At 42.9% G+C, this 19,070-nt stretch overlaps 1 protein-coding gene across 6 annotated transcripts in view; it reads left to right on the top strand.

Moving 5' to 3' along the window:
• The window catches only part of Itgb6 (integrin subunit beta 6), a 123,608-nt gene that overhangs the window by 40,647 nt on the left and 63,891 nt on the right, over nt 1-19,070 (top strand). The window contains 6 exon segments of one of the 6 annotated variants that reach the window (NM_001431676.1): nt 7,031-7,112; nt 7,720-7,771; nt 8,320-8,395; nt 9,045-9,124; nt 12,513-12,717; nt 13,873-14,119. In NM_001431676.1, coding sequence (NP_001418605.1) covers nt 8,335-8,395; nt 9,045-9,124; nt 12,513-12,717; nt 13,873-14,119 — 593 coding nt within the window. In that variant the 5' untranslated portion in view covers nt 7,031-7,112; nt 7,720-7,771; nt 8,320-8,334. 6 annotated transcript variants of the gene reach the window in all.

The following is a 19,070-nucleotide window of genomic DNA, read 5'->3' as shown; positions in this document are numbered from 1 at the left end:
TAAAGATTTCTGGTGAATTGCCTGAGGTGACGTCAAGGAAGAGCAAACTGATCAAGAGCACTGCTGTCTCCAAGCCTTTGGCAACTTGTCAAGACTTTTCTTGTCTTATTTGTGATTAACAAATCCATTTTTTACTTCCAGTTTTGCATTCTTTTCTTGAAGTATCATAATCTCAGCCCCTATGAAAGCCTGGATCCATCTCAAAATGGTATAAGTCAGTCTTCCCTGATATCCTGAAAGGCAAAAGTTATTATTAGTTCATCATCTAGGAACTAAAGTCTGGAGAGCCATCTGCAGGTACTCGAACACTAACATACATACCACCACTGTTCACAAGAGCCAAAAGCCAGAAACAGCCTAAAATTTCATTTCTAACTAAATGGGTCAACAAAATGTCTCCTATGCATATGTACAACAGAAGGACACTCAGCCTTCAAAGGGACTGTCCTCTGACATGGGTTATATCATGGATGAAGTGTCAGGACATTATGCTAAGTGATATAAGACAGTCACAAAAGGACAAACCACAGAGTGAGTCTTGAATAGTTAAATTTAGAGATGGACAATAGAACAGGGGTTTCTAGGGGAATGGTAAAGGTAATGAAAGAGGTCTTGAAGCAGATTTTGGTAAGAATTGTATAGCTTGTGAAATGTACTTATTACCACTGGATTATATTATAATTAATGCTATAGATTCATTGCCACTGGATGTATACTTAGAAATGTTTCAAATGGTAGCTTGTTTGCCACGTGTGTTCTACCAAATTAAAAAATATATAAATCTTACCTAAACTGTGTGGTCTAGGTCAAAAGACATTTTTGTGCTTAATACATTGTGGACATTGTGCCCACAATGGGAGGATGGCAAGAAGTCTAAACATATCCCTTTTCAAAAACAATTTTTACAAAGGTCTTAAAATTGAAGACAAAGATATCCACTTGCATGACTCTGTGTTACCCACACCCAAATGAGCCAGGGAAGTCTGCAAACAACTCCTACACAGACTGCATGCGGTGTCTCCACAGCAGACTCAGAGACAGCACTGTCGTTTACATTGTCTTCTAACTTCCATCAAATATTTTCACAGGGGGAAAAAAAAAACAGCCAAACAACCCAAGGAGATGTGTCACTGGCACTTAAATAAAGCAGGAGCTAGCCTAAGTCAATAGTCATTATTAAGGCTCCCATGATCCAGTTGGTTTCCCCTTCCAGGTTACGTCACACTTCCCATTCTGGGAGTGTTTTCATGAGTGTTAGGGCAGGCTAGGGGTTCCAGACAGCCATCTTTGATTTGAATGAATGGCTGGGCCGAAGCTAAACACAGTGAGTCAGACTAGTTAATGCAGGTTCCCGAAGTCGGGGACTTCCTTCTACCCTTCTGAATAAAGACCAGCTGTGGGTCCACCTCTTAACTCACACTCTTTGAAGAGGGTTAAACTCTCAAATGTAGTCAGAACCTCCAGGCTTGGCTCTAAGCAAATGTCATGGCAGTGTTCTATAAGCTTTTGCCACCCAGACTGAAAGTGTACACAGTGTGGCAGGATCTTTGTTAGAAATACAAAGATTTAGTCACCTACACTAAGTGGAGATTTTTTTCTGAAAGATTTGTTGTTCCAACAGAGAAAGGGTGCTTGGGAAAGCTAAGAAGAGCCGAGCCTTAGTGAGATGAACCTACAAGAGCATTGGTGCCCTCAGAACCCTCATGGCTTCCTCTCAGCAGAGTGAGCTTGGGGACCTGATGGTCTTTGTCCATGTATGTGGCTCAGAGCCTTTTACTACTGATGACCTCATTCCGATGTTCATCTCTGACTTGGTATCTTTCCTTTGCCTTTGGATTTCACATAACTATGGATTCCCTCTGAAAGAGGTGTGTTCCCTCCAGCCTGCTGTGTTTGTGTACCTCTCTCCCCAATCCCCCTTGCCAGCTTTACTCTTCATCACAAGATTCCTGATCTCCCTCTTATAGCTGCATATGGTATTTCCCCTATACTCACCCATTTGTAGTTTGTCTTTCTAAGGTTCTAGTTACACACAGTCAACCCACAGTATAAAACTATTAAATGGAAAGTTCTGGAAATAAATACAATTCAAGATTTCAGTACCGAGACTTTCAGAAGTAAAATCTTATACCATCTCGCTTCTTCCTGCCCAGAGCCTGAATGGCCCCTTTGTTGAGTATATCAGTCTAGAATGTGCTACTTGTTCATTATCCCTCTTGGTTATATCAGCTTCCGGCTGTCACAGTGCTACTGAATTGTATTCAAGAAATTCTTATTTTACTTGAAAAAAAAATGCCTTCAAAGAATAGGTGAGGTGATACCAGAACTGAGATGGGGGAGTGGAGCTATGAAGACTTGCTTTAAGTAGAAAAGGCGAAAGTTCTCAGCGTAGGGACAGAAAAAATATTGTATGCCATGGCAGCTAAAGTCTATGTTGAGAAACTATGAGAACGGAACAGAAATCCGCACAGTTAGAGCCATGGCATGTGTGGCTGCTTAAGGCAGGGAAGGCGTGAGATCTGGGACTTAAATACAGGAACAATCATAGCATAGGCTTGGTACCTTCATGATTTCAGGGTCTGCGGGTGTCATGACACTTTTCTCCTGAAGATACAGAGGGAAATGACCTGCTTGGCTAAGGGACAAAGTTTCCTTCAGGACTCAAACTAGTGGGATCTCTGCTTGTAGGAGATTCACAGAAGGCTGTGTTCCTTTCTTTCTGAGGGCAGGAAACTGGGAACTGCATCTTCAGGAAGCAAGAGCAAACCTCCCTGTACCTTACAGCTTGGAATATGATATTCAGACCAGCATCAATGTGGACCCGGTGAAAGGGGTATTTTCTCAAACCCCCTTCTACTCTGTCTTCTCTTCAGTCCCTCCTTCATTTTCTGTTCTCTGCATAAGAAGCCTTTTGACAGTTCTCATCACAGTCATGGCAGGGAGCATAATGTCCCTTCCCCTGGCTCTATTCTGTACCCTCCCAAACAGCCATTCGTTTGCTCAACTGTCGTTCATTATCTCTCGAGTGGCTGCCCTGCTGCTGGTGAAACTCTAGGCAATGAAAACATGCATTTCATTACTCTGCCCCATAAACGTAACTGACTACTTATGAAGTGTCATGCATTGTGCTACTCACTGGAAACAGAAAGATGGACTAGATACAATTCTGTCCTGCTGCACAGTAAGAACTCAATACACGTTTGTTCTGTAATTAATGCTTAAAAAATACCGTCACAGTTGAGAGAGAGAGAGAGAGAGAGAGAGAGAGAGAGAGAGAGAGAGAGAGAGAGCAGTAGTCAAACAAGTAAAAGCAGTGGTAAGGGATGCTCTGGGACGTACATGGGAAATGAGAACTTGAGAGGCCCAAGAGTCTCTCAGAGACGGAGAGCAGTGAGCCAACCTGGGCGGGTGGGAGGCAGACACAGACCTGCAAGCATCAGGGACCAAGTGCACAGGCCTGGAAAGCAAGGACGGCATGAATATCAGAGGGCGACTACTGGGAACACAAAAATAAATATCCCCGGGTAATTGCAATTCTCCTGACTGGGATGGAAATGTTTGTATGAAACACTATATTAAAAGTCTAATGCAATTCAAGGTATTCAATTTCACAAGCGTAACTGGGTTTTCCCAATTCTCCCCAGGACCTCAATGCCTGCATCTGGATGGCATTTCATTTGCAAGTGCAGTCACTAGAGCTCTTAATCACAAAAGAGGCTGAGGAGTAGCTCTACTGTCTTGCAAGAAGAAGAGGGGTTTGGTGGCAGATAGAACCTCGGCAAAAATTCTAGAGACAGGGCAGTTCGAAAGCTATGCAGACAGCCCTGGTGCCAATTCCATGGTGACTGACACTGGCATCCCGAGGGGTTTGAGAGCAGACAGCTCTGGAGCCTGGGATGCCTCTGGAGATGGGCATCGCTGTTCAGACTAAGACACCTGGGGCAACCTTAGCGGATGCAAGATCTTTTCGCCCAAAGCAATGTTGAAAAGCTACATGTTCAATGTGAAGAAAGAGGCACGACTTGAGGAGATTGTCACAAACCAGGAAGGGCTGAAGGGCCCCCAGGGTTTCTATGTACTGCCAAGTCTGTCATGGACTCATGGGTACTGACTGGGACGAGATATGTTTGTGTCAGAGATAAAGGACTTTATTGCTTGCAGCCATAGGAATGGCCAGAGTATCAGCACGTCTTTTTATCTATCTCCCGACTTCAGTTCTCCCAAGACACCACAAAAGGAAAGCAAAAGGAAAGAGATGCCTACAGATGGTATAGACTGGCCTCCAAGACAGAAAGCCTTTCATAATGGGCAGTCAGCAAGTATTTTCTCTCTCTCTCTCTCTGTCTCTCTCTGTCTCTCTCTCTCTCTCTCTCTCTCTGTCTCTGTCTCTCTCTCTCTCTGTCTCTCTCTCTCTGTCTCTCTCTCTCTGTCTCTGTCTCTGTCTCTCTGTCTCTGTCTCTCTCTCTCTCTCTCTCTCTCTCTCTCTCTCTCTCTGCAAGCTGTAAGCACACTCTTGCCCCTTAATCTAGACAGAGACACAATCTGAAGTGTTCAAAGCTCTAAACAATTTTCTGCTGGCCTTAAAGAGAGACTCTGTCTTAAACATGCCTAGGGTGGAGAACAAAAGCACCCCTCGCCTCTGCCAGCAAGAAGAGTTGAAACATGACAGATAGTCAGGGAATTGTTTTGTAACAAAGACACTTCCTCCTTGGCAAGATGGAGTGTGTGTTAGTTAGCAGTTTCCTTTATTCTGTGCTGCCCACTTCACTGATAGATACAGCTAGGTCCAGGCCCGGAGCTGTTCCTCACCCATGCTCACTTTCTCGGGATCTTATTCAGACCCCTGTATTTGAATGCCTTCAGCCCCATAGCGTTAGTCCGCAGTGATGTATCCAGTTCTATGCTTTGTATTTTGATATCACCCCGAGTTCCAGATTTCGAAATCTGGCTGCTTTCACGGGATCTCAAACAATCGTGCTCTTGATGCTCGTCTTCTGTATGAAAGCTGCTTCCCCCTCGCTAACCTCTCAGTCGCAAGAAGTGCCACCCAGCTTCTCGGGCCATACACGTTTCTTCCTTTCATATTCACACTTAATCCTTGAACACAGTTCATTTCCAAATCTATCCTGAATCCCGGCGGTGCCTCTCTACTCACCTATCAACAGCCTAGTCCCGACTAGCACCATGTCTACCCCCACAAACACCCCTTTCATAATGGGCTCAGCAAGCATCAGAAAAACTCTCTTGACTTCCCTAATTAGGAAAACACTCTGACCTTTAACCCGGCTTTATTACACAGCTCAGGTCCCTGTCTTTCCCTCACTGATGCACCCTAAAATGTATGCTGTCTGAACAAAACACTTGTTTCATTTCATTTCATTTTCCTCACATGGCCTCTGCTTCAAGAACCCCTGGGGCTGGAGACATGGCTCAGTAGTTAAGAGCGTTTGCTATTCTTACAGAGGACCTCGGTTTGTATCTTAGACCCACCTGACGGCTCACAACTGTCTGCAATTTCAGTTCCAAAAGATCTAATACCCTCTTCTGGGTTCTTCGGGTAGTGAGCACACAGTACATACGAGTAAGCAAACATCTACACAATAAAATAAAAATAAATAACACGTATTTTTTAATTTAAAGAATAATATCTGCGGGTTGGGGATTTAGCTCAGCGGTAGAGCGCTTGCCTAGCGAGCGCAAGGCCCTGGGTTCGGTCCCCAGCTCCGGAAAAAAAAAAAAAAAAGAAAAAAAAAAGAGTAATATCTGCACTGGGGGGAAACAGTACAGAGTTTTCTCAGAAACAGAAACTACCCACCTGGGGAGATAGCTGAGCAGACCGTAGCACTAGCCACACAAGCCTGGTCACATAATTCTGATCCTTGGAATCCACATAAAAGCTGGATGTAGTGGGGTGTATACACCTATAATCCCAGCACTCCTGTGGTAAAATGGAAGGCAGAGATATGGGCTGAAGGCTCTTGGCCTGGCCAGCAACAGAAACTGTGAAAGAGAGCCTGCTTCAACAGGAAGCACAGAACCAACCCCCCCCCCTCAAAGTTGTCTTCTTACCCTCATGCTATCACAGATGGTATACCAGCAGCCATACACACACACACACACACACACACACACACACACACACACATACACATACACCTACAGCCATACACACATACACACCCCAATAAAAGAAAAACCAGCATAAATTACCAGTGAATTAAGTGGGGATCTGACTCCACAGGTTCAAAGAAAGAAGAACACACAAACACACACACACACACACACACACTCACACAAACACACAAAGGTACATAACACACACACACACACACACACACAATAGTTGAGAACAAAAATGTAGTGAACAAAAGAAAGAGTGGATCCAGAAAAGGATGGGAGAGAGGGGTGGAGAGTTGTTGGCTACTGGGCACCAATATGCCGTTTGAAGAGGAATAGCATCTACTATTCTAAAACACAGCAGGACAACTTTGGTTGACAATAATTTATTGAATATTTAAAAATGGCTATCACAGAGGATTTCAAACATTCAAACATTTCCCAAAGAAATTATATGCATATATAATATATATGGCATGATAAATGGTGTTTCTGGGGTAATAGATATGCCAGTGACCCGATCATGTTATATGCAATCATTGGAATCCCACACTCTACCCTAAGGTTGAACTCCATTGTTATGTCAACTAAAAATTTATCTTAAAAGAGCATATCTGACACAAATGCTCAGAAAACACTTGCCGATGGGTTTTAAAAATGGCGGCAGTATCATAGACAGAGAATCATGGTTCCAACATCCTTCGAATGCAGGCACACATTTCACACTCTGTTTTTTTTTTCCTCTCTCTCAAAGTCTCATCTTTCAGCTCTCTGATCTGGATTCTTACTGCAGGAATCTTTCTGTTTTCTTCCTGGATTGCGTATATGACAGAGTTGAAAACAGACTATAGGCTGCTGGGAAGAAGAAAAAAAAAATCTGAGTACACTATAATTTGTTTTCTTCTCTTTCCAGGTTTCTCACGCCTGCCTGGAAACATACCTTCAAAAGATAGTCTCCCAGGCCTTGAGCTGAGACATAAAGGAGCCTGCCTAAGGTCAGACGGCTTAGAGTGACAGAGTATTTGATTCTTACCTCTCACAGTTTCTACAGGTCCTGAAAGGCCCCTGAAGGGAGGGTGGGGGAGAGGGGGCGGGGGATACGAACCTTGAAGATTTACCTGTAGAATGCACACATTTTGAGCTGTCATTCATAATACAAATAAATGATTCCTATGTGCCAAGCCGGGAGCTGGGAGGCTTTCCTTTCCTTTCCTTTCCTTTTTTTTTTTTTTTTTTTTAACCTTGCTTTTAGTAATCGTTTGTTTGCTTTGCGATCTTGGTACTTGAAGAGGCGCGCAGGACCTTCTGTGTGTCCAGCGAATGCTCTCTGTCGTCACCGCCCTGGAAGAATGCTCTAGAGACAGATTCAGAATCTTGGCTGCGATTGTTTCTCCCTGCATTGTTTCTGTTGTTACGCTGAGGCTTTCTTTCCATCCAGTTGATCTCCATATACAGTGCTTTTTAATGCACTTTTAAAAAAATAAGAATTCTGGGCGTGTGAAAAAAATACCTCTTATATAATTTGAAAGATAAGAAAACAGTGTTTGGTTCTCCTTTGCCTAACTTCTAATTTGACTGTAAAATAATGTTTTTATTTTCCAGAGCTCGTTTGAATTCTCTGCAGAGGCTCTAACATGAAAACCAAAAATTTCAGGTATTTTCGGTTGGCTTTTTTTTTTTTTTTTAATTAGCCTTCCTTATATTTAGCTTAAGTTCTGGTGTTTTGCTTCACATCCTCACTGCCTTAAACTAAAAATTGTCATAAGAAGCATACATTTAAATCCGTCTTTTGACAGCTCCTTGATTAGCATTTCACTGAAGAGACCGAGTCTCTCTAGGATACAGTACAGCTAATAGAATGCTCACACATAAAAATGTCTCCTGCACCCGAGTCTCCCCACCTTCTCGGTGATTGCACACCTGACTTCCTTATAAGGCGAATGAGGAAGTACGCATGTTGAAGTTGCTTTTAAACACAGCTTTTCTTCTTTGCCTGGCCAGGTAGCTTCTGTTTTCATTTCAGTCTTAATGAAAGCTTTCGAATTTACAGCTCAAGTTACTTTTCAAAGCAGTGTAAGTAGTTTTACTTAAAAAAAAAAAAAAAAAAAAAAAAAAAAAAAAACACTGCAAGAAAGACTTTCACGGCTTCCAGCTTTGGTCTTGTAACCCTGAAGGTAATTCATTTTTAATCTGTCTGCACAGTGAAAACTGAACCGAATGGGGATTGAGCTGGTCTGCCTGTTCCTGCTACTTCTAGGAAGGAATGATCACGTCCAAGGTAAGCCCGGAGCTCTCTCGGATATCGCTCTCATCATGGGCTTGACAAACTGTCATTTGGTTCAGAAAACAGACCCGCAGTCATTTTTCATTTGACCTGTCTGATGGCTCTCCTGCCACTGAGGCACTTGTACAAACTGTAGGCAGGCATAGGGCATTCCCCCCAGTGAACGTTCTAGGTACAAGGTAAATAAACGCAAAGGCTTCACGGGCATTTTAATGAGGAGGATCAGACAGCGTTCCTGAACGATGTGACTTCTGAGTGTTGTTCTGATAGCCACTTCGGAAGCTTTTCTGCTTTGTTACACAACAAGACCATCCACCTGGGAGTCATAATCATGAGTGTGGAAGATTCAGAACCAGAAATGCTGAATTTATACGAGAAACCTCTTTAATGGGTACAGACTTGTTTTTGAAATTAAGTGGCAGGTGTTGAACTGGAGCTGAATCCGATGATTCTGTACTGAGCGGTTAGACATGGTTGTGGTCTGAGAGACTGCTTACATGATGGAGATATAAGCTATAAACTTTGATGTGAGTTGCTGGCCGTCCGAGGATTAATTTCTATATAGCTTTGCTCGAGGAGGAAGGGTTAGTCCTGTAAACGGAATGAAGGGAGAGGGCTTTAATCCTTGGTTGTTTGCCCTTAGGTGGCTGTGCCTGGAGTGGTGCAGAAACCTGCTCAGACTGCCTGCTCACAGGACCTCACTGCGCCTGGTGCTCCCAGGAGGTAAATCCCTGGCTATTGCCCTGTTTCTAACACTGTTTCCACATCCATTAACGTCCTCAGTGAAAGCGCTTCTCTCTGTGGGGTTGAATGACTAACTAGATCGAGAATGGAATGTGGGAGTCAGTGGATCAAAGTTTGTTTTCATCTATACCTTGGAAACGACTCACTGAGGGAACGGATGTCACACTGTCCTTTAAAAACTTAACATCCTTTATTAAATCTAGGCAATTCTCTTATTTAATATAGTCACTTTACTTACTTTTGATTTTTATTTTAGAGACAGGGTCTCACGACATAGCACTGGCTGGCCTGGAACTCACAGAGATGTGGCTGCCTCTGCCTGGCCAGTGGTGCCAGCCTTCCCTTACTATAAAGTCTTTCTAGCTGTTTGCTGGTGTAACATTCTGTCTGGATAATTGGTGGCCATGGAGATATTGTCCAAAGTGACGCAGACATTGAATGCTGATATAATGTAGTTGTGCTCCCTCTGGGACCTGAGAGCCATTGTAAGTCTCTGCTAGGTACTTCAAGAAGGGAAAACTATGATTCAGGCATCAGCCAATTCTTTTGCATAGTCCTGAACAGAGTGAGCACAGCACAGTTCAAAAGCAGTGCAGTGGTTCTCAACCTGTAGGTCACAATCCCTGACTGGGTTGAATGACCCTTTCAAAGGAGTCGCCCGAGATCATTGAAAAACACATAGATTTACATGACGACTCCTAACAGTAGCAAAATCACAGTTATGCAGTATCAACGGAAGTAATTTTGTGGTTGGGAAGGTCACCACAACATGAGGAACTGTATTAAAGGGGTTGCAGCATTTGGAATGTTGAGAACTACTGCTCTAAAGAAACGGTCCTTGTCTGGACAGAGTGAAACTTGTGTGAAGAAGTATGGAGACTGTGAGGACTGAATAACAAGATAGACCAAGTCACAGCCCGTGTCGTGATGCGGAGAGCACGGTGTAGTGTAAAGGATTCACACTAAGAAAAAGCAGCCTTTGGCTTTCTGGATTTTAAGTCCCACCCATTGGAAAGAATCTAAGTGCCAATCAAGGCTTGCAAATGCCAACAGCAGGAGCCAGGTAGCATGCAAAGGGAAAGGAATCTAGATGCCTGGATTAGAACTGGGCTGTAACTGTTAGCACCCAAATCCCCTGTTCATTATGGATCTGTGGAGGGTTGCCTCACATGCAGAAAGTCTCCCCACCCCTGTGCCTCTACACACACACACACACACACACTGCCTTAACTGCTTAGGCAACAAATAACATTCAAGGCAATTATTTTCTTTTAAGGTCAAATATCAAATGCAAGGTTGAGAATATTCAACAAGGAACGAACCCATACACTCTTGTCTAGAAGACAGTATTCGTTTCATAGCAGAGACAAAACATATTGTATCTATCTAGAGTGTATGTTTACTGCGTGTGTGTGTGTGTGTGTGTGTGTGTGTGTGTGTTTGTGTGTGTGTGTGTGTGTGTGTGCGCGCGCGCATGGAGGCCAGAAGAGGGAATCAGAACGCCTGAATTACACTTACAGGCAGTTGCAAGTTTCTTGACATGGGTGCCGGGATTTGAACTTGGGTCCTCTAGAAGAGCAATATGCACTCTTAGCCATTGACCTATCTCTTCAGTTCACTAGAATTTATAACTAAATTCATTTTTTAGCATAAATAAGTGTTTCCTAAGGTGTCACTGAGAGTTTGAGTTATAGCTGGTCAGGTGATCATCAAGTATTGGGGCCAAACCATTTTAGAGGCCTCTCCAATAACGAAAGCAGTCACGAGCACGTCAACTGTGGCCATTAGAGCGAAGAATGAGCCAAACGGAGAGTATACACAAACTGCTCCTGCCAACTTTATTTTTTTTAAAGATTTATATGAGTACACTGTGTTTTCAGACACACTAGAAGAGGGCATCAGATCCCATTACCGACGATTGTGAGCTACCATGTGGTTGCTGGAAATTGAACTCAGGACCTTTGGAAGAGCAGTCAGTGTTCTTTACCACTGAGCCATCTCTCCAGCCCCAGCCCCACCCCCAACTTTATTCTTTTGGGAAAGGCTGAGCAGAGCTGATAGCCATTCATACTGTGTTAGGAAGCATTCTGAGGCCCTGTGCAGCCACTGTATGCCTTTATTACGTCATGGGAAGTTGTGGTTTGCCAGACCCAGATTATAGCTATAAATCTGTATAGGTCTGATGGGCAGGTAACAAGTCGTATTTGAAAGTCAATTGCAGAAGAAGTGTAGCTTTCCTGGTCGGTGAAAATAGCAGCAATGGCTTAGAATCCTAAGGGGCAAGAAAAGCCATGAGCATTAGTCTGATTCTCAGTAGGCACCAAAATGGGCTTCCATGAGCACATCACACACACACACACACACACACACACACACACACACACACACACACACACACACACACACACACACACGCACACACACACCACACACCACACACACCACACACACCACACACACACACACACACACCACACACACACACACACACACACACACACACACACACACCACACACCACACACACCACACACACACACACACACACACACACACCAGAGTCCAAGGACCTCAGGTCAATTCCGCTCAGACCAGCTTTGCCTGTCAGTAGCACCTGTTCTGTCCATGCCTTGGCCGCATCTCCCTGCTCTGGGTCCTGCAAGATCAGAGTGGCCACATCTCTGTTGAGCCGCCTTCTGCCTTCTCTATGGATGGACATGAAGGGCTGGGTCTTTCTGAAATCCCAGACAGAAGGCACACCTTTAAACCACCTTCTCTTTCAGCCTCTAAACATGGGTGGTGGAGGGGGCTCTAAAAGACCTTGAACTAGAATCCTTAAGACACTGAATTTAAAGTCCTTGAGAGGTCAGTTCGAGTGCAGGGATGCTGTAGCTGAAGGGAACACATCATCCAATAAAAGCAGCAGAGCGCCAGACAGGGAGATGTCAGGTGCTCTGTCCTTTAGGAATCCACAGGAAACATCTCTCTGGGTTTGTTGACAGACACACAAAGCTTCAACAGTCCTAGGCTAGTCCAGAAGCCAGCCATTCATTCGGAACAAATTCTCAGGAAAATATCAACTTTGGAGACTCAGACATTTAAAAGATCCACTCAGATTACTGAAGAAATTTTACGACATGGGTTTGGCGGGGGGGGGGGGGGAGCCCAGGTTTATTCTTAAAAATTGCTGGGTAAATTCTCTGGTTATTCAGCTATCACAGAACTCCATCTGCCAATCGCCACCAGTGGCGTAGGGGATGTGATGTTCCTAGCATGTACTTATTCCTCTAAGCACAAACAAATTTAATGTCTGGAATTTTACAAAGAAATGATGACTTGTCTTCTTCTCACTGTTTCCCCCCTTTAGAATTTCACCCACCTGTCCGGAGCTGGCGAAAGGTGCGACACCCCCGAGAATCTTTTAGCCAAAGGATGTCAGTTACCCTTCATCGAAAACCCTGTCTCCCAAGTAGAAATACTTCAAAATAAGCCTCTCAGCGTAGGTCGACAGAAAAACAGTTCTGACATTGTTCAGATTGCTCCTCAAAGCTTGGTTCTTAAGTTGAGACCAGGTACGATGTGGTTGCCTAGTGCCGTGTCTGTGCCCTGCTCTCTGATAATCCCTCTGACTCCCCATCACATCATTGGTTGTTGGGAATTCTCACGTCCCAGTCTGAAGGAAATGGGGAATTACCTACCGACACATCTCTTCATTACATTCCAAATGTGTCACTGAAGACAGCTTCTCTGATGGTGACCATTCGAATTTCTCAAATGTTGACCATATTACTACATGTTTCTGCAAGGACTGAAATACAGATGTAATTTCCCCTTTATTTGAAAGGGTCACCTTTTCTAAAGCCACACACACACACACACACACACACACACACACACACACACACACACACATGGCAGCTTATCTTCCATCTAAATGGATGCTACTTCTCCCAAGGAGATATAAAATGTCCCAACATACACATCCTTCAGTGCTTCAAAACTCACTGTTGAGATTTGCATGGATGGGTTCGTTGACAAATGTTACCACACAGTTCATGAGATTACATGCATTTTTTTTTAGTTTTTTTAATTGGGTATTTTATGTATTTACACTTCAAATATTATCCCCTTTCCCCCCTTTCCCACTTCCCCTCCCCTCCCCCTGCTTCTATGAAGAGGCTCCCACTCCCACCCACCCACTCCCACCTCAACACCCTGGCATTCCCCTACATTGGGGAAACAAGCCTTCACAGGATCAAGGTCCTCTCCTCCTATTGATGCCAGACAAGGCCATCCTCTGCTACATATGCAGCTGGAGCCACAGGTCCCTCCATGTGTACTCTTTTGTTGGTGGTTTAGTCCCCAGAAGCTCTTGGGGGGGATGGGGTCTGGTTGGTTGATAATGTTGTTCTTCCTATGGGGTTGCAAACCCCTTCAGCTCCTTCAGTTCTTTCTCTAACTCCTCCAGTGGGGACTCCATGCAATGGTTGGCTAAGAGCATCCCCCTCTGTATTTGTCATGCTCTGGCAGAGCCTCTCAGCAGACATCCATATCAGGCTCCTGTCAGCAAGCATTTCTTGGCATCAGCAATAGTGACTGTGTTTGGTGGCTGATTGCATGCATCTTAATAAGGTCACACTGAAATAAAGTAGCCAGGTAGCTCAAGATTGGTTAGTTACAAAGAACTTCTGTGTTTAAGGATTTGCCTTTCTCACGGGACATTGCAGGGGGTGAGCAGACTCTGCAAGTGCAGGTCCGCCAGACGGAAGATTACCCAGTAGATCTGTATTACCTCATGGACCTCTCGGCCTCCATGGATGATGACCTCAACACAATCAAAGAGCTTGGCTCCCGGCTGGCCAAAGAGATGTCTAAATTAACCAGCAACTTTAGACTGGGCTTTGGCTCTTTTGTGGAAAAGCCCGTTTCTCCTTTTATGAAAACAACACCAGAGGAAATCACCAACCCTTGCAGGTAAGTGAGTGAACTCCCTGGTTTCCCTGAGCACTGCCTTCTATAGATGGAATCCACACAGCTGGGCTGCTGGGCTTGCAGCTTGTTAACACCCTGGCATTCTGCCTCGAGTTTGGATCTCAGCAATTCTCTGTGGCCTAGGTAGCTTCCAGCCAAGGTGAGGTCATCGTAACTCCATGATCTAGCCTGCAGACCCTGCATCACCTGCCAGGTTTTCGGGCCAGGATGGAGCCAACTATGTTTCCTGTTTGTGGACAAGGAGAGTTTGTCTTTCACTGTTGGCTACACAGGGCACATATACCAGTCCCTCAGGGATCTTCGGTTCCTAGTGACCATCACTTCCTAGGGTTATTTGACATTAACCTACATTTTTTTTCTGAGTATTTCTGTCAAAATAACAATTCTTGCACCTTCTTCTGACGCACTTTGGGAAATGTGGCTTTTGCTTGTCGCTGAGAGCAGCAGCCTTCACTGCAATTAAATTCAACAGGAAATGGGGCGGTGCCTCTATTATAATATGCTATAATCAGTCACCAAAAACATGTATTATGCAGGTACTAGTCAAGGGTGAATTGCCTTGCGATGGCTTATCTCTACCGTCAATGACATATTCAAAATCAAAGTATTTAATATTCTTCTGCTAAAAAAGAGTTGCCATGTGCTCTGTGCCAACCTCTAAGCCAAATCGTCATATTCGTGACCTCATTCTATCCTTACAATGATGGTGGGCTGAAGCTGGTCTCCTGTGTGTCCTGTACTCAGAGGAAGTGACGGGGGCTCTGAGAGGTCAGCGATTTACCCAAGGCTACATGACTAAGTAAAGATTTCTGAGAAGATCTGGTTTCTACAGTCTCTCTCTCTCTCTCTCTCTCTCTCTCTCTCTCTCTCTCTCTCTCTCTCTCTCTCTGTCACACACACACACACACACACACACACACACACACACAAACACACTCAATTTCCCAAATGCGTGTTAGCATTTAATATTTAATGTATCCAAAGGAGCCATATATATAAGAAACAAATAGTGTTATATCAATTTAAAAGTTTAATATAGTTCTCATAAGCTGGGCGGTGGTGGTGCACATCTTTAGTCCTAACACTCAAGAGGCAGAGGCTGACAGATCTCTGAGTTTGAGGTCAACCTGGCCTACAAAGCAAGTTCCAGAACAGCCAGGGTTACATGGAGAAACCATGTCTCAAAAAACTAACTAACTAACTAACTAACTAACTAACTAACTAACTAACTAGCTAGCTAGCTAGCTAGCTAACTAACTAACTAAACTAACAAACAACAAACTAAGTAAATAGATAAGATATGGGAAAAATTTAGGTTAGTTCTCAACTGTAATTTAACATAATCCAAAGCAAATCCAAAGCAATTTTAACCTGAAAGGAAATTCTTACTGATTATAATTCTTAGGAATTGTGTTTGCTTGCAAGTAAGTGAGACACTGGCTTAGGAGGAGAATTATTTCTCTCAGTTCAGGGTTAACTTAGAGATCCACACACAGGAATCCAAGGCTTCCCTGATGTCTGTTCAGCCATTTTTGGTGACTGGGTTTTATCTTCATGGTCTAAGAAGGCTGCTGGGGCACTAATCCTGTCTTTATTCCAGGAAGTAAGAAAGAAAGGAAAGTAAACAGGTCAATAAAGATCATATATCGTATATATAGTCCACCTTTTATTTCTCAGAAAGGTTTGCAAGCGTTCTGAATGCTCACATCATAATGATGTCATCATTAACGGGTGCTGTTACAAGTAGCATTCAAGTAACTAGATTGTCACTAAACAATCAGTCCTTCTCACTTCAGGCATTGTTACAGATTTGCAATGCTATCTTGGTGTTGCTTTATCACAGCCAACAATGCTGCTGGATGAGTTTTGGTAATTGAGTGAGCCAAGAAAATCCATATACCAGACTTGTGATTCCCTCAGAAGGATTCTTCATGACCCAGTACAGTCAATTCTGCTTCCTCTGAAGCAACCACTTCCTAGTTTCGATTGCTTACATCGTTTTTGCCTATTCTTGGATCTCATATCCATGTGAGTGTATGTGGTGTGTACTCTTTGTGTCTGGCTTCTTTTGTTCAACAAAACACTTTCGGGTTTCTTTAGGCTTCTGTTGTGGAAATGAGCAGCCCGTCCCACTTTGTTTTAGCACACAGTTCTTCATGGATCCACTACTATTAGTCATACTTACATTGATAGACAGTTGTGTTGTTTCCATGTTTTAGATACGGTGAACAATGTTGGTATAACCACTTGCATATAAATATTCACAAAGATTTATTTCTTTTATTTCTCTAAGATGCATCAATGGATTTGCTGAATTATCTGATCATTATACTCATAAAAAACCGCACAGCCAATGGTGTGGTCTGACAAGTTTTGGTAATTCAGTGCTAACGTCTTATTTGGGGGAATTCCTTTTCAAATATTTTAACTAGTCAGAAGTTGTATTGCCTTATTTTTATATTGTTTTACATGGGTTCTTTCATTTTATTTTATGTGAGTGTTTTGTCTGTCCATGCACCACATTTATTAAGTGACCTCAGAGTCTAGAAGGTGGTGTCAGAAATCCTGGATCAGGAGTTGCAGATAGTTCTGAGCCGCTGTGTGGGTCCTGGTACTTGAACCTGGGTTCTCTGCAAGAGCAGTGAGCACTCTTCATAGCTGAACCATCTCTCTTGCCCCTTTTTATGTATTTTGGATATAAGATCTTTGTCCAATATGTTTCTCAGATACTTTTTACCAGTTTGCAGTTTGCATTTTATAATACTAATGACTCTTTTCAAAATTTTGCTGAAGATCGGGATATCAATTTTTATTTGTAGTTCAACTTTGCTGCTGTTCTGAGAAACTTTGGCCTATTCTAAGTTGACAATAATTTCTCCTAAATTTTCCTATAGAAATTTTAAGGTTAAAGGTCTTCTATTTAGGCCCCTGATCATGACCAAATGAGTTTTTATATTGAGAATGAAAAACATTGACATGTACCTTTTGTTTCCACAAAGAAGTGGTTATTCCAGAACTCTTTGTTAAGCAAGACTTTCCATGTTGAATTAACTTGATGTCTTTGTGAAAAATCAGTTGGCCTCATGTTCATCTGAAGCAGACACCTACTTCTCTTTCACTCTTCCTTGACTCTGGCTCATGTAACAGTACGTGTCTCAGCCTTGCTTACAGTAGCGTTACAGAAGAAGAAACCAGGACAGTAAACAAAGTCCTCCAACTTTGTCCTTCACTTAATTATCATAGACCGTTTGCATTTCCACAGAGATTTTAGAATCAATTTATCAATTTCTCCAAAAAACATGTTGAGCTTCTGAAAAGGATCATAATGAAACAATAGATCAGAGTAGGGAAAGTGGATCTCTTAAATCCTGGAACCTTCGGGTCAGGTCACATGACATACATCTCTGAGTTCTTTGAGTCTTGTTCAATGTCTCTGAGAACCACTTCATTGTTTTCAGTGTAAAATGACAAACAAAACACAAACCACTCTACTTTCTTCCGTCTTTCTTTACGTCATCTATTCCTTGAGATTTTTTTTTTAAATCTCAGTTTTCGGTAGTAATTTATCAAAACGCAACTTACTTTGAGTGTTCATTTTTGCCCTGGAACCTTGAAATGTTTCCTCTCATTAACTCTAACCTGTGTTCGGAGTCACATCATCTGTCTTCCTCTCCAGCAGCCAGTCTCCTTTTTATTTTTCTTGCTTTATTCCGTTGGCTAGGGTCACCAGCACGATTTGCAATTGATGTGGTGTGAGAGGACAGACCCTGGCAATGGGTTTTAAGGAAAGCTTCAGTCTCAAACGGGGTATATTGTAAGCTAGTAAGCTTTTTCAGTTTCACGTATAAGGCAACGAAGGCCTCTTCTAGCCTGCTTTGATACATTGCTCCTAATTATAAGTGAATGCTGAATTTTATCTTCCTAATTTGAGAAGTCTGGCCAGAAATTTTACCCGAAAACTTATACTTGCTTCCATAACCACCGGTAGCTAAAAAGGATATTCATGGCTGGAACTCAGGATTCTGTTGTTGTATAGAAAGACACTAGGCAGCAATTCCTGTAACATGAGACATGTATATGTCTAGAGTAAAAATGACTCAGATTCTTTAAAATTGTCAAACAATAACTAATAAGATATGGCTGCTGTTTTCCATTATGAGATCCATCTATGAAGATTAACTTCTTATAAAAAGCTACCTCATCTAATATAAAAGTAGCCCTTCTGTTTCTGGCCTTTTCTTTGGTAAATTGAAAAATTCTATGTCTGCCTGAAGTTTGCATATGATTATTTGCCATATTATATATCCTCTTGCAACGAGCTTCAGTAAATGGAGGGCAGTTCTTGGGTACCATTCTTCCTGTCTCAGGTCAGATAAGACGTAGCAATTTGACATAGAATAGAGAAACAAAGAGTCTAGAATGTTACCAAAAAAAATCAATTAAAACTATCAACAGTAGGACGACTATGCTAAATTGGAAGGTGGGGAGGGCAACATCTTAAACTAGCAATGAAACCTAGCATCTGGAAAAAGAAAAGTAAGTTGACTCTTTAATTAGCTCTATGTAAATATTTAATTTTAGCATTAATTTTGTTTTGTTTTGTGAGACAGAGTCTCATGCTATACCCAAGACTGGCTTTGAGCTTGCCATGGCCCATGGCTGGCCTTAAAATTACAGCAACCAACTTGCCTCAGCCCAAGTGCTGGGATGATTGGTGTGAACAAACGTGCTTGGCGTTCATTCAAGTAGTTTGTCAGTCATTTATTAGCTTAAAAAAATTACAGAGTCTCAAGGAGTATGCAAGGTGCTGAACTATCCGGGAGTGGGGTATCTGGACCCATTCCACAAGGAACTGAAATTCTTTAGTGGCCAGGCACATCGGATGACAGCACAGGCCCCAGAATCAACTCTGGATGAAGCCTTGGCTCACCGA

Source organism: Rattus norvegicus, chromosome 3 (genome assembly GCF_021556685.1).
Source record: "Rattus norvegicus strain SHRSP/BbbUtx chromosome 3, alternate assembly SHRSP_T2T, whole genome shotgun sequence".
Classification (NCBI taxonomy): domain Eukaryota; kingdom Metazoa; phylum Chordata; class Mammalia; order Rodentia; family Muridae; genus Rattus; species Rattus norvegicus.
The sequence above is the reverse complement of the archived record's forward strand: the minus strand, read 5'-3'. Positions and strand labels throughout refer to the sequence as shown.